Source organism: Patella vulgata, chromosome 9 (genome assembly GCF_932274485.2).
Source record: "Patella vulgata chromosome 9, xgPatVulg1.2, whole genome shotgun sequence".
NCBI lineage: Eukaryota > Metazoa > Mollusca > Gastropoda > Patellidae > Patella > Patella vulgata.
The window spans coordinates 10918039-10935100 of record NC_065887.2 but is presented as its reverse complement, the minus strand read 5'-3'; the positions used below and the strand labels follow the sequence as shown (position 1 = coordinate 10935100).

General features: G+C 36.8%; 1 protein-coding gene across 2 annotated transcripts in view; it reads left to right on the top strand.

The window, feature by feature from the left end:
- The window catches only part of LOC126831858 (calcitonin receptor), a 186889-nt gene that overhangs the window by 151848 nt on the left and 17979 nt on the right, over positions 1–17062 (top strand). For both annotated transcript variants that reach the window (XM_050562495.1, XM_050562494.2), the window contains exons 6-8: positions 5703–5853; positions 6327–6477; positions 15049–15109. In XM_050562495.1, the coding sequence (XP_050418452.1) occupies positions 5703–5853; positions 6327–6477; positions 15049–15109 (363 nt within the window). The remainder of the gene's footprint in view (positions 1–5702; positions 5854–6326; positions 6478–15048; positions 15110–17062) is intronic.

Here is a 17062-nt window from a genome sequence, read left to right as displayed (position 1 = left end):
ATATCATTCCGAGTAATTTGTCCACGGCCACAGATCAAATCAAACTGTTAAATTGGAACCTCTTTGATACGGTTTACGGTGTTTCAAGACTTTTTGTAATCTCTCGACCGACTTAGAAGCTTTAGAGAGGTTTTCGGGATCAATTTTTATTTCATTTATCTTATAATAGAAGGGTTAAAGAGGAGTTTATGCCGAAGAGGGTAATTCCCAGAAAATGACAAAAGAATGGCATAATTTGCTGGGGTTTATTTGCTCTCCACGGATCACCTGTGGTAGCTCTGTTTTGTGCAGACACAACGGTTATTACAACCCATCGTTTAACTGATTCTAGCGTTATTAAGACTTAAAAATAACGCAAATAAAACCCAACCGTTTCCTATCTGTACCAAACTTTCAATTTTGGTTTCATCAAATAAAGCTTTTCGGGGATATTTACAGGCACGTAATTATTGTTGGTTTGCATTAGCCGAGCAGGTTTTAAAATAGTCTGTGCATCAAAAAATCTGCAGCATTTCCCATAAAAATCAATGAACTTCAGTGTGTCCGGATTTCATTCGTCAATAAGGAATTATCATACGTTGAAAACCATCCTTTAACTGAAATAGATTTTAGAGGCTTTACGTTCATACGAATGTGTTTGCATATTGAAGTCACATCTAAAATACGCTGCGTGTGTGTGTGTGTGTGGGGGGGGGGGGGCTTGTTCAGATTGTTATCAATGGAATTGCTCTTCACCACGGTGCAATATATAGTGAGAGCACATTTAAGAGCTCAGACTCAGCTGTCTAGTCGTTCCCCTCATAGCACACTGTATGGCGTATACCCGTCTTCATTAGCCCAGTCCGGAGCAGAACAGTAGGACGTTAAACCCCATTTCATTTCATTTCAAGATTTTGGTCTGCAACCCGAAATGGTCGGAAATAGCATCTACACAGTCCCATTTTCTTTTTTCAAATTTGATGGTTGAGTTTCTGTAACCCCTGCGTAGTGAGCTTCGAGCTTTCGGTGCTGGCCAATATTCACTTCAATATGAAGATCCGAAAATGCACTATCCCTCCCTGTTGAAAATCATGGATCCGCCTCTGAAGAGGTAAATGTGGACAAATTCTGTGAGCGTTTTGCCTGGTTGTCTTTAATTCAGATTTATTCAAATGCTGTTTTATTCAGATAAATATAGGAAACAGAAGAACTAGATAATTAGATATTCTTGACTTGATATCATGAGTTTAACCAAATTTACTATTCATGCTGTCTGCAAAACGCTCGATCCCATAGTGCAGCAATTGAATCTTCGCACATACTGACCATGAATAATTCTGGTTCAGCGCCTGATAACAACGTGTATTTATCACAGGCACAAATAAGACAACATCATTGAGTGTTGTTCGTGAAATAGAAAAAAAAAGATGCTGTTTTTACTATAATGGAAGACAGACGAATTTGACGCCTCTTGGAGAGAAGTTTTCTTTTATCCATGCGGATTTAATTTTGCTGATAGCGGTTATCTGTCGTGGGTTAAACTATTAACTAACAGTCTTTATATTGGAAAACAAACATGGCTTCGATCTGTCCATTACAAATTGAATACGTTACACTATCTACGCGCCATTGTTTAAATTCAATTTCAGTTGATCCGTTTGAATTCACGTCTGCCAGACATTTAATTCTTTGAATTCAATCATGTATATAAAGAAGTCGGATGTGAAGCTCGCGAAACAAGTAAGAATAGACTCTAAACTAATTTCTCAGAATACTTTTTAAGACTTCAACATCTTCAAGTGGAAACCGACGGAATCCTTTTAGAGAAAATTGGCACACGTCCTGTGGATTTGTCTGAAACTCTGAAACTCGACTTTCAATGGTCACAGTCGAAGTATTTGCTGAAATATTGTTTTTCACGTTTTATTGAAGAAATCTAATTATTTATCTCCCTTTCGTCTGTGAATTTAAGAAATACCATTAAAGGAATAAACTGTGGTCCGATTCAAAGTTATCAACTGACAAATTTGAAACAGATTGGTTCCAAAAGTCTGTTTTAAAAACTGATACATTTAGAATCACAACTTGACATAAGTTTCATATATCAGAATTTCAAACAAATCTGTTCAAAGATGGGTAATAGTTGTATTTAAGGTTGTTGCAATGAAATGAAATGGGGTTTAACATCCTACTTTTCCGCGCCGACTGAACTTATGAATATGGGTAAAGTAAAACAATACGAAGTCTAATTGAAATGTAGATTTACTTCTGAATAAAAATATAAATTTAATTTTAGCTATATATTAAAGTCTTTATTTCTATTTGAGAGAAATACCTGTCACGTCATGAATACGGGTAATTTTCAAAAGCGTTATGTCGATATGCTACTTTTCAAAGCTCAAATGTTGTCATAGGTTATAGCAGAATATAACACTTTAGAGATAGAGAAAAAAAAGAGAGAGAGAGAGAGAGAGAGAGATGGGGTTTAACGTCCACTCGACACAAACCAGGTCATTTCGGGACTAAGAGATTGAGAAGGTAGGCGTCGTCAGAGAGACAGAGAGTTCACTCAATACAAACTAGGTCATTTCGGGGCTAACATATATTTTAATAATTCGCTTGCGCGTAGGGGTCTTTAGCAGAGGGAGGAAACCGGAGGACCCGGCGAAAACCCATGACGTTGGACAGGCGACCCTCCTTTTTGCCACGTACGACTGGGGAATCGAAACCACGCCAGTTGACTCAATGATAGACCTTATGGTACAACGCGTATGCGCTAAAAATTCGGCCATCCACCCCCTACCCCGATAAGGCGTCGTATCGCCTAGCTTATATTGCTGATTTATATCGGATTATCTCGTTTGTCCACTCTCTTTCAAAAACAAAATCACGTTTTTTCAATGTAGTTTTCCACGCTACATATTATCAGATTCCGACCTTAATTACTTCGAAATCATAATTTTTCTCACAAACAATATACACGTCCCTTTTTTTACACGTTTATTTATATCTATAACTACACACATGCCAGTTTTAGAAGGTTCATGTATACGATAATTTCACATGTAAAAATTTGTGATTGGTGCAAATTACACCCCATTAAACTTCTTCATGTCCATTATTTTCCTTTCGTCTAATAAAGATGATACTTGTTAATAAGCTCGGACTTCCTGTGAGAGGAACTTGAGATGTATGAATAAAGATATATGATTGATAAGTTAATGCAATATAGCATGTATGATTTAACAGTAATAGTGCTAAAACATCTATCATTAAAATAATTCATACATATATAGATCTATAACATTTATACAAAATGTCATCGGCTGTTTAAATATATATAAATCAACCACTTTTACTTCTTCATTATGACATACATTAAATCATAAGCTATCTGCCTTGTCATTACTTGAGTGCCTTCAGATGCCATAACATCATATGTATATATATGTATAATTATAAGATGATGTCCGGTTATCGGACACAAACAATTACGACGTATCTTCAGAAATGGAGAGAAAGAGAGGGAGAGAGAGAGAGAGGGGGGGGGGGCTCAATACAGTCTCCTTTCGAATCTAACACATAGTACAGTTTTATTTCAATGACAGATCTTATAATAATAATAATAATAATAATAATAATAGGCATTGGGCCTATGGTACATTTATAAATAGCAAAGTATACAGACAGTATATGGGGGATATCATTTCAAGTCTACATTTGTGCTAATGAAGTTCGTGTAACAGGACATTGACATGTCTATATGTAGGTAATCAGATTTTATGTAGTGATTAGCCGTCATTATAAAACTTGCTATGTCGTATAGATATGGGGTGTTATTAAATAACAAGCTCGGGTTTACCCAGGATGGGTATTTGTATAGACCATGTGGTAAATAATTGACTCTTAAATTTCTTAACATTGGACACATAAACATGAAGTGAATCTCATCTTCAATATCCATAAGGTTGCAAATAATCCATATTCCCGAAGCAGTGGCTTAAGAAATGCTTTTCTGGCAATTGTTGGATTGGCTGCTGATACTTGAGCTTTTGACGGAGTGTGTCTATTCTTCCCGTTCAATCAAATCTATCCCAAGTACAGCAAAATGACAGCTCTTCGTTTAATCGGGGGTCTTCACTAAAACTTTGGGCAATGATTTAAGGTAATAAAAGCGGCGAAGGTATTGTTCGTCTCCAAACAGTATTGTTTACATTGTAGCTATTTGTGATATTCTCGTTTGTCATGCAATTAGTTTGTTTTGTTTTGTTTTTTGCAATATTCTGCTATGCACTGGTTAATTGTGCGTAATAAATTTCGTGAGTCATGACGTAACGTTATGTAAACATATTTGGAGCTCTGTTTAAACCCGAATGATATTGTTACGCAGTTAGGTATTGGTTGTTAATCGGGCTATTAATCAGTCATAATTTGGAGCAGACATTTTCTTTCATTACGACAGTTTCAAGTAGGATTAGATCTAATCAAACGAAACACTGCGAGGAGTATGACATAATCATGCCGATCAGGCAATGCCTGTCCTTCTACCTGGACCAATCTTTAGATGGTGTCCTGAGCATATGAAGGATGCTAAATATAAACTCAACTGGATAGATTGTTTCAATGGCATTTAGTAATTGAACGAGAGTATACAGGTCACAATTCTATGGAATACAATTACTGCTTATTACTAAGCGATGTTTCGACTAGGCTTCTCTAGTCATTATCAAGCAATGATAATGACTAGAGAAGCCTAGCCGAAACGTCGCTCAGTAATAAGCAGTAATTGTATTCCATAGAATTATGACCTGTATATTCAACTGAATAGGCAGAAAAATTACATAGCTTTCTAAGACTAGGCCACTTTTTGTGTTATTATAAAAGTTGTACTAGTAAGAACTGTTTATATTAGAGTTCCAATCTCGTAGCTTTATGTCCTTAAATCTAACATTATACTCACAATAAATAGTTTTACATTCCCTATTCCCTGATTTTCCCATACATCTCCATATCCACAGCTATACAGAATACTTTAATATGGGTACATCAGGTGGTTCCCCCAGTTGCATCAAGATTGTATAACATTTTAAAACAGTATTTAGGTAGCCTATTGCCTGGCATGCTTATTAGCTTTAAAGTTACAATTTCATATTTTTAAGTTATATTTTTAAAATGTATTAAAATAAAGCCCTAAAATAGATGGTATCTATAAACAGTCCTACCTTGTTAAAGAATAATCCTATTAATCCTATAATTCACTATTGCCAGTTGAGAAACTGGCAAAAATATAATTTTCAACTTCAAATTCAAACGTTTGAAGATAGCTATTCCATGGTGGGGAATAGGAAAACAAGGGAGGTAATTGTGTTATTATTTCCGGTGTGAAGATTTTTAAGTGTGAGAAAGATAACCTATGATCGTATAATAGTGAGTTGACAACCTATTGAGCAAAAGACATAGAAATAATTATGTTTTGACTTTCTTAGAAAATATGAAATTGTAACTTTAAGAAATATCTTATAGTTTTTATCATATACAGTATATAACTCGTATCGCCCACAGTCTTCCCGGGCCAGAAAATTTTGGGTTCTCATTCCTGTTCAAACAACCTTATGACCCGTTAGAACATTCGCCCCCTCCCCCGATCATGATCTGTCAGTAATATACATGTATGTAAGGCTGTGTAATTTGATATGTTATTTTAAATTTTCTATATTTTTCAGGCAACTCCGAATGCAGCAGAGAATCAAACTCCATATATGTTTGTTTAGTTCGTTTGCTTTGACATGTGCCATCATGATACTGTGGGATGTTCTCGTTTTCAATGATCGGTTGGAAAAACCCGCCAGATATTCCATCATGTACCGAGACCCGGTAAGGATCAATGAAATGTTAATTTTATACTTTCATACAATTATTACCTTCCTCGTCCTCTTAACCGTAGCATTATTCCTTGAGCTCATTTCAAACTCGATTCTTGTCTGTCAAGACTGTGGGCTAGGTTTCCCAGTCAGGATATAAATAGTTTCATCAGCTCAACTCAAACGTGATAGCTCCGCCACCACCACTCTTCCACAAAGCCAGGTCACCGACGAATCCCGAAAGACTGTTTGAGGTTATGGAATGCTCAGACAAACCACGTGTGATACGCAAAGTACGATGAGGGATTCTGGGGTAAGAATGTTACCTGACAATCAGAAGTGATCTCGATCCATATAGCGAACTTCGAAACAAATAGTAACTGGTTTCGAAAGTGTATATCTCTGCATATACCGCCCCGTGCACCACACTTACCAGCATCATTCAGGTCATGTCTTGAATATAATAATTAATTTCGTCATTTTCAGCATGGATGTAAAATTCTCAACATTCTAACCAGGTATGCCGTATCTACTACTTATGTCTGGATGTTCCTGGAAGGTTTCCATCTTCATCGCTTGATTGTCAAGGCGTTCAAAGTTCCAAAATCGTTATTGATCTATCATATTATTGGCTGGGGTAAGTTGGTTGTAATCCGTATAATTCTGAAAGGAGCAGGATATAATGTGTTGTTCAATGGTCAACGATTTCATAACGGCAGTGCCTGGGTCCCACTGGGCATATTTGCTTGGGAGATCTACTACCGACGGAAATTGATTATCCTCGGGTGGTGTCCCGGGAAGCTTCGTGGGCATCGCGAGCCATGTGGAACCATCCGGAGGCCTCATGATAACTGCGACAATTTACAATGCTTGCATTGAAATTGTTCCCGATGTGTTCCTGACGTTTTTGTCGGACACACAGGCCGATGGGGCATTCCCGGGGCCTTCTAGATCCACGGGGAAGGTCCGGGGATGCTTCCTTGGAGCCTCCGTGAAATATTTTTTCCCCGGAGCATTCCCGAAGCATCGGCGATATTTTAATCCTCGGCGAATGTTCGTCGACCATATATATATATCCCCCCCCCCCCGCCTCCTCCTTCTATTAACCCTTCCCCGAGTTAGCTTGGAATCGAAACCACTCCATACGGAAATTGATTATCCTCGGGTGGTGTCCCGGGAAGCTTCGTGGGCATCGCGAGCCATGTGGAACCATCCGGAGGCCTCATGATAACTGCGTTTTTGTCGGACACACAGGCCGATGGGGCATTCCCGGGGCCTTCTAGATCCACGGGGAAGGTCCGGGGATGCTTCCTTGGAGCCTCCGTGAAATATTTTTTCCCCGGAGCATTCCCGAAGCATCGGCGATATTTTAATCCTCGGCGAATGTTCGTCGACCATATATATATATCCCCCCCCCCCCCGCCTCCTCCTTCTATTAACCCTTCCCCGAGTTAGCTTGGAATCGAAACCACTCCATATGTTAGACTACTAGACCACCCAGCCTGCATGAAGCGATCGTTGGGGTTATGACGACCGGATAGAGTCACATCTATTACTAAAAGCCGACAAATTAACTGCAACTCAACAATTTGTAGTTGAATCTGCTCTTTGTATGACGCCATTCAATCTTGTGATGTGACGTCGATTACTGGATTGGTTGACAGTTTGTTCTTTTTGGTAGACATTGTAGTCAATTGATAATATAACATTAAGTCTACAGTTTTCCTTAATTAGTAATATTACCGATCAATAGATACACTCTAAACAAATCACGTGTTAAAACAACACTATTAGGGATTTTATTTTGACACATGTGGTATAAGGTGTCTCTGTGTTAATAGTCAACGAACAACACTAGTTTATAACTGAGATTTTATTTGAACACATGGAGCATAGGGTGTCGTCTCTGTTTAACAAAATACAAACTTGTGTTAAATATTCAACTAGGACAAACTCGTGTTAAATAGTCAACCAGCACAAACCCGTGTTAAATAGTCAACCAGAACAAACCCGTGTTAAATAGTCAACCAGCACAACACCTCGTGTTAAATATTCAACCAGACCAAACACGTATTAAATATTCAACCAGAACAAATTCGTGTTAAATAGTCAACTGAACCAGAACAAACCCTTGTTAAATAGTCAACCAGCACAAACTCGTGCTAAATAGTCAACCAACAAAAACTCGTGCTAAATAGTCAACCAGGACAAACTTTTGTTAAATAGTCAACCAGCACAAACGTTGTTAAATAGTCAACCAGCACAAACGTTGTTAAATAGTCAACCGTGCTATCTTGTGTTGTTTTCCACACAAATGGTTGGTTAAATATTGACACAACGCGTGTGCTAATTGCCAGAATGATAATAGCTGTTCAATTGTTCATTGATGACATGGGATATTGGGTAAAACATCACATATTTTTCAGCTATTTGGAAATGCAATCTGGCTACGTTTTGGGGTACTTCTTTCTGTGCCACTAAATGCCACTAAATTTGCAATTCTAATACAGATCAGTGCCGAACATACGCCATATCTGTATTAAACACCCAAGATTTTAAATTTCACACAAGATTGGCCGAATGGTTAGCACGTGCGCGCTGGATCATAAGGTCTGCCATTGAGTCAACTGGTGTGGTTTCGATTCCCGGGTTGTACGTGACAAGGAGTAGGGTCGCCTGTCCAATCTCGTGGGTTTTATTCGCGTCCTCCGGTTTCCCCCCACTGCTAAATACCCCTACGCACAGGCGAATTATTGAAATAAGGTTGAAACATGTGTTAGTCCCAAAATGACCTAGTTTGTGTCGAGTGGACGTTAAACCACATTTCTCTCTCGCTAACACAAGATTGTGACAATTCCTAATCACAAACTTGTGTGAAAACATTGGCAAAGCTACACAGGATCGTGTTAAATTTATTTAACACAACGCCTTGTGTGGGAATTTAACACAAGCTGTCTTTTCAAGTGTTTTTTTTCTTTTTCTAACCCGACTCTGTGTTTTCTTTTAATCTTGCCAATAGTAATCACAGCAGACATACTTTAAGATACATGACTTTAATTCCGTTTTAGCTTCCGATAACTCAGTATTATCCTACATTTTATTTGTTGCATTTCCAGTCAATCAGTCAATTATTTCGCTTTTCTACTCTTGTGGTATAATGAAAAGGGTTTCCCTTGTATTCAACCAAACAAATACTTTCATAAATTTGGTCTTCGGCTTTCATAATTTGATTTTTATTTATGAATATTTCACATGTCTTATTTGGGATGGCTGTATTATTCTAAAGTCGTATTGTTATTTCTCAATGGATTATCATCTAGACATGTATCTGATCTTCAAAGACATACAGGAATTGATCATTTAATTTAATTATCAGAAATTGAATTGTTTAAATTGTGTTAGCTTTTTTTTTTCTTTTTGAGAATTTATTGCTTAGAACAGATATAGAGACGTATTTAATCTTTAAAAATCATTTAAATTAAATTACGGTTTTATATGATTTGTCATTTGATTTAATTATCGACGAATTATTTGAAGTGTGTAAGTTTTTCTTTAGAAAATGGTGACATTTATTCTTAGGTATGGACATGATCGAAATCGTACTTCACACTGTAAACCTATCTTAAGCTGTTTTCACTAGATATTTTAAAATCAATTAACAGATTCTGTAGAAAAGATTTATATTCATTCAGAAACCTTTTAAATCGGATTATATTTATAACTTTCACGCCATCAGACAACTTTTTGTGGTTAATTTTGAAATAATCTGTCTGTTAACAAGATCAATACAATACATTAGATACATTTCCCTGTCCTTGACCTTTCAAGCATTGCAATGGCTTTATGGACGTTGAGTTCTAAAATGCACATTTTAAGCATTCTGATTAAAATACAGATCTATATTTCGTTTCGTTTTTTTTTAATACTTTCGATGGCCTACACTACATGAGGATCTGACCAGTTGTTTTGCGGGGCTCGCGTCAGAGGTCATACGATTAACCCTATTTGATTAACCAACTAGCATTGATGTTTCTAATGGATTACCCACAGTTCCGTGCAACTCACGCCAAAAGCTCGCCGTAACAGACCGTTTCATTGGCTGAATCCCTCACATCATCCATAATACGTCAATGATAACAACTCTTCAGATCCTAGTGTTGTAAAGACAAGTAAAACGAAATTTTGAACTATAAAAACGAAACGAAATAGGATCTGTGTTTTAATTAGATTGATTTTAAAGCTAGCACTGTAAGTTTTGTTCATAAGATAGAACATTTTTTTGTTATTTTGGGTGATAGATTGCATGTTACACACCAAAGAAATACCAATTTAATTTGCCAACTATATTTCAAACTTGGCCCAAAAGCATGATAATAAAGGGTGGTGATGACAATAAATATGGAAGGCCATTTATTCAGTCTTCTTAATTTTTAGTTCTTAATTCATAGTCCTTAATTTTTAGTTCTTCATTTGTTGTCGTATTTCAACATTTGTGCACTCAAATTAAAATTTGTATCTTAAAATCAATATTTGTTTTAAAAATCGGACATTTGTCATATCAGATTTATATATTGTATTTTTATTTAATTTAATTGTATTTTAATATAAAGATAAAATTTATTTTAGCAAATCAAAAAAAAATAATCTACATTTACATTTCATCATAGGCATACAACGAAAAACAAATCGCGAACAACAAATTTATAAATACAAATCTCCAAATACAAATCTTCCAAAGTATTTCTTCAAAAACATTTCTCCAAAAACATTTCTTCAAAATCAATCTGGCATACAATAAGTCACCATGCGATAATGGGGAATCGAGCACGCATACAATAAGAAAAATCGCTCAATGACCGTGACTTCAGCGAAATCACGTGCGTGTTATGGCTAATCCATAAAGTAATGTTTCTATATATATATTGGTTAATCCCACCTAGCATTAAATAAATTTAATTGAAAGTAGTCTATTTTAAGTTATTAGGTTATTTTTTGATAGCGAAATATGTTTTTAGACAACGAAAGGTGATTTTATCTCTTCTAAATCATGCAATCATGAATGTGCCAGTAAGTAACTAATACTCGTATAGTCAAAGAGCGATACAGAAATATTTTTCGGTGGTGCATTACATGATAACTGGAATTTCGTATTAAGACCCGTAATTTTACACCCACCCCCAGCCCACTAAATAGTGTTCAGACGATCTAAATAATATCTGCTTTAATAAGGTACGTAAATTTGAATATGCCATAAAATTTTTTACAGATTTGAAAATGTATTTCGACCTTTTTAATGGTATGCATCCCGATATACCATCGGGAGTGGGGTGGGGGTATTTAAAAGTTAAAATACGGGTTATGCATGACCGGAAAGTATTTTTTTCCCCTCTTTCAATATATTACTTTGTCCCTGGCACATTCATGATTACATGATTCAGAAGAGATAAAACACTCTTTCTTTTGAGCAAAGAAGTATTGATTTTCTTTATCAAAGGCTCGGCCGGTTTAGCCATACTACGCGCGTGGTTTCACTAAAGTCACGGTCATTGAGTGATTTTTCTTACTGTATATATGCTTGCTCGATTCCCCATTATTGTATGGTGACTTTTTGTATGCCATAATGTTCCGGTTCCATGAAGTTCGAGAAATGTTTTTAGAGAAATGTTTTGCAAGATTTGTACTTGGAAATTTGTATTTGTAAATTTGTTTTTCGAGATTTGTTTTTCGTTGTAGGTCTATGAAGAAATGTCAATGTAGGCTAATTTTTTGATTTTCTAAAAAACAATTTATCTGTATATTAAAGATACATTATGGGAGATTTTTACAGAGAATTGGCCATTCTTGATGACCTGGCGCCTGGTACGTTCGGGCATTTTTATGCGCGAACTCTTAGGTTTTTTTTACTGGCATGCGCACAGGTACTATTTCTTTTTCTTTTAACAAGTACCCAAATCGGGGATTTCGTGCGGAGGTAGTTCGGAGGTAAACAGTCTGTGAAGTACAACACTTGCCACTGTACCTGTGTATCGCTAATTATAAACCGAATGTGTGAAGACAGTTCATACATATCACTCAAAAATTTTTCAGTACAAACTCAGTTGATTCACGCTCGATTTGCTACTAAACAAACCCATCGGTTTATTTTCTCAACAGTGTGACCCGAAGTGACCGCGGATTTATTGACCTTGTATGAACTTATCCATAGCTATATCCTTACACCGAGAGAAATTATCTAGTCTCGGTGAAAAGAACCATGGTCATCTGGTAGAAAATTACTTTTGTATTTTTTGGAACGGAAAACAGTGTTTTTAGAAGCAAACTAACCTGCCGCACATGAGGAAGTCATTATACTAATAATAAAAGGCGAGACCTCTTTTTGCGGCGCAGGCTTATCACTGAGTAGTAAACCGTCCACAAACAATAATATAGGAAGCCTAGTGACGAGTGTAGTAAGTAGGCTATAGACTATAGGTTTGAGTCGAGATTACTCGCTTTCAGTTTACTCTGTTTTTGCGATAACCAATTATGTGAGAAATACCATACTGACATTCGGTTTTTAAAAGTTGTACGCGAACTAAATGCGTTTGTTAGATACTGACAGAGCAGCCCCGAGTCGAACAATCGCCGCCCGAGCTGTCTTCGTCAGCTAGTTTCACAATATCGTGCAATAGGTGTATTAATGTGATTTTTAGGTTTAACCCCGCAAACAATGCCAAAATAGTGTTTTCACTGCTAACAGAAAACTGAAATTTAAAAAAATAATTTTTTTATGAGGGTGACCCTCCCACACACTATCGAGCTGCCTCTCGGTCTGCGCAGACTCATGCCTGGCACATACTGTCAACATTGTATATTTTTCCGTTTCCGCCCTTCCCCCCCACAATATATATTTCACGTCTACGTTGCGACGGTACCAGCATACCCAGTTGTTGACACCCATTACATCACTCCTGTCTAACAAATCATAAAGCTGTGGTGTTACGGTGGCGGCATAGTATTTCACCGTAACACCACAGCCACTCTAACCATTCATAATACATCTAACTATCCCTTTACAGCACTTCACTCCCTACACATTTCCCCTCGTTCTACTTTCCCAAACGTCAACAACACATCTCATACATCCAGTTCGCTGATTAACCCTTGTACCACGTCTACTGGATATAACAGTTCAAAAGTAGATGATGAAAGAAGAATATTTTGAAAATTTCAGTCAAATTACTTTATTCTGAACATAGTTAGCATCGTTGTAATATTTGACTAGAAATGGTAGTGAAATGTGCCTTCACCGTGGCTGATCGTTTGATTGACAGGTGTTAACTCCACCTACATATCTCGATTATCAAGTAAAGATTTCAATGGCATGCGGAAACGCTCTACAGCGGCCTCGCTAAGTACACTCTATCATTAAGCCTCGATCTAACTGACGTATTCTCATCAGGATGCGCCATATTTGAATTAATTGATAAGTGAAACCCTATTTAAATCCGAGCTGTAGCCGAGCCATCCGTGGGTCTACAGAGTTGATTTTGGGCTTGTTGTTTAAATAAAGATCTAATTTATAATTTCTATAACATCTGAAGCCTAAATTAAGACTTGCGATAATCAGATTTTGCTCTTGCATAATGTATGTTTAAACTTCCCGTCTTCATTAGCCCAGTTTAGGAGCAGAACAGTAGGACGTTAAACCCCATTTCATTTCATTTATATTAAACTATAGTGATATTAACCAAAAATACAATTTACAAATCTGATATGACAAAAGCCTGATTTGTAAAATTCATGCCCTGGACGAGTACGGGAGGCTTCGCCCCACCCTCCCCCTCCCTTGACACGCAACCTGTGTATGTACACTTTATTAAAAACAAGCTATTTGTCTTCTTATAGTCGATGTAGTGCAAATATTGACTCTATCATAGAGATAATATACTCCATAGTAATAGACACTGACTTCATTTAAGATAAAAATATTTAACCATCAGAATAACTGTAATTATTGAAAATTCAATTGTGTTGGTATTGTTGTCCGTCATCTTTTGTTACACTCGAAAGCGACTGGTAGACGAGAAGGGGCGATTGTTTTACGTAAATACCTTCAAGAAGATCTTAGTGTGGGGTATTAAGATAATGGACGCAGTCTTGAGGACGCCCATTTGTACGTCTTAAGGATAATTCCCATACTGGTTTTCATCGAATAAATTATATTAGATCGAGTTTAAAGATGCATTATGTAACAGCTAAATCTGTTTATTACAGGTCTATTTCCTAGCTTCAAATCTTATATAAATCCATATTTAGAATTTATTAACATTGAAAGCTCATAATCAACTCTTTAGACCGTCGGATGGCTTCGATTTTTATGTATATTACAGCAACGCGTCCATTTAAAAGTTTAACGATAAAATCGGTAATCGAGACAAGTACCGTTGCTACGGTAATAAACAGTTTGTCAAAACTTTAAACGTCGCACAGAATAAAGTAATTTTGATTGAATTTTTCAATTTATTCAGTTTTCATTATCTATTTTTGAACTATTATAGCAAGATCGGTCATCCCTTTATCTAAATCTTACATAATGCATCTTTACATAAAACAAAACAACAGAAAATTCCCATTGGATTCAACTTATGATGTCATAGCCTTGTGAATTGCGTAACTTCTTTTATTTCTCATATAAACAAGCATGTAGAACAATGCGATATTTAAGAGTTTTATCGACTATTTAAAAGTACACAACGTGAAGTCAGAATATTGAAGTCAAAAGTGAAGTACAATAATATTGAAGTACTGCTGTGACATAGGCTAGTGTTCCATAGATGGCACTAAAAAACGGGATATCGTGTACATCTTAGCGTACACGTAAAACAAACTAATCGTTGCATGGAATTAAATTCCTCTCCTGCAAAATTTCCCTCATAGCACACTGCATGGTGTATGCACGTCTTCATTATCCCGGTTGGAGCAGAAAAGTATGACATTAAACCCTATTTGATCTATTCGGTCAATTATCGCCAAAGAAAATATCAGCGGAACATTTGAGATATGTGTATATGTTACTGTCGATTCGGCCATTCTCGCATTCTAGACAGTTTTAAGACTGTTGAGACTTCCGTTCAAGCTTTTTATTCCTTTTACTCACTGATTTGTGTATGAAACCCTTGAGATTATGATCACATTGTGTATTCATATATTTTTATTACTTTTTAAGGTTTTTCTGTGATTCCAATAATTGGTTATACAAGTGTTCGGATAACTCGTAATGACAAAAGGTGAGTCAGAATTAAAGGTGATCTACAACGGTTTTTATATTCTATTCGTTTTCTTCTGAAAACACAACACAATTTATATGGAAAGCCATTACTGGTTTGTATACAAATGTCACGACGCTTCGACAGGCTTGATGACGATACGAGAACACGTGTCGAAACATCGTGCCATGTATATACAAACCAGAAATTGTTTTAAATATAAATTGTGTTGTGTGCTCAATCGCTAAATCCACCTTAATGATTATATTTATTTTCTGGCACCACAGCGGCATTTATAGTAGGTACCAACTGATATTCTCCCGCTCTGTAACCGCGTGGTGTAGGCAAATAACCAATCGTTGCATCAAAGTCTTTTATAGCACGTGATGCACGTTTGTTTACTTACATTGGAAAACAGTTCCTTTCAGTGTGTTAGTTAAAGGCGGAACGATTTTTACTTGGGGTTTGTGAATTTTTTAAAATGAATAAATTATATAAAAAAAATATGCGACGGAGGAATACGACCAAGGGCATATGATCAGAATAGAGTTTAAATGTAGGCATCAGCACGCAAGGATTATCCAGTCTTAAATCATAACTGGGATTGCGTTCACGAGACAGACACTATTTTTTTTTAAGCCCAAATCGCCAACCCTAAACATTTTTCTCTCATTGCACAGGTCTTATAAATCGGCCTTGGCGTGGTTTTCTCTAACACTGAAATTTCGGTATTGAAACAGTCCGAATCGACACTATTTTACAGAACCGTACTCAGTCATTAAGATAGAAATGTCTGAAACAAAAATGAAACTTTACAGTATTTAAAATCGTCATATTATTAGCTCTTTTTGTCCTGTCCAATCCTGCCCCCCCCCCCCACCCGCCCAAAAAATGATCCGAACCACCAACTCTATTTGCTGTGGCCAAGTACTGTGAACACGGGTATTTTTTGTATTTGATCTAGTAATTGCGACTGGGGCGCCTATGAAGAGTTATATTGTAAATCAGCAGACGAAAAGTATCGACGCTCAACCTACAGCCCCGCCCAGAATATCCAATGTCATTCCTGAAAAAACGCGATAGATCCAGCTGACTGAAGTAATAACTGCGTCGACTAACCCACACACTGTATCGTGGTCATGTAATTGTTATTCTTGCGCCAAAGGGACTTATTTGTATACAATTTACATCTTTGGTCTGTGATTACATTGTTCCGAAAGAACATCAAATTGAATGTCGGTTTGACACAATGTTCCATTAACTTAGATTATTCCCATTAACCTTATCCAAAGAACAGTGGGGGAAAATACAACTGGCTGGGAAAATTTGTTTCCGCTCGAAATTGCAGACGAAACAATAGAATTAAAATTTGAATTTTAGACGTGGAATGGAAAATTATTGTACTAATGAGACACGAAACTCCAAGTAATTCTGTTTTATCTGTTTTTATCTAGAAATGTTTAATACAAAGAACGTATGATCAGAACTTTGTTTCCAAATAACGAAAAATTAATTTGTCTATATATGCTCTCTTTATTTGAGTAAGTCCAGTTAAAAATAGAAATAGCCTTTATATGGTTACTATGAATAGTAAGGGGTATGCGAATTAATATAGCAAAGTTATGTTCTCTAGGGAATCGCGGTGGTTTTGTGAGTAACGGGGTAGCTCACTAACCAGGGGCTCTGGGGTTCGATTCAGGTGTTTTTCGAGACAGTTCCCCGGAATTTTACAGGGTGGTCCCCCCTTGTCAGTATGTGCAGGACCTGGGGGAGGGGTCGTGGCAAGGCCAGTGTCTAGTAATTCGGATGGGATAAAAAAAAAACATATGTCGGTGTATACATGTTGGCGTGCACGGGAAAAAAATCTTGACAGTTGGGATTTGACAAAAGAGTAGACCGTAGCGCCGTTGCCAGGCAAATTTCCCTCATAGCAAACTGTATGGTTTGTGCCCCTGAACAGTAGTCCAGTCGGCG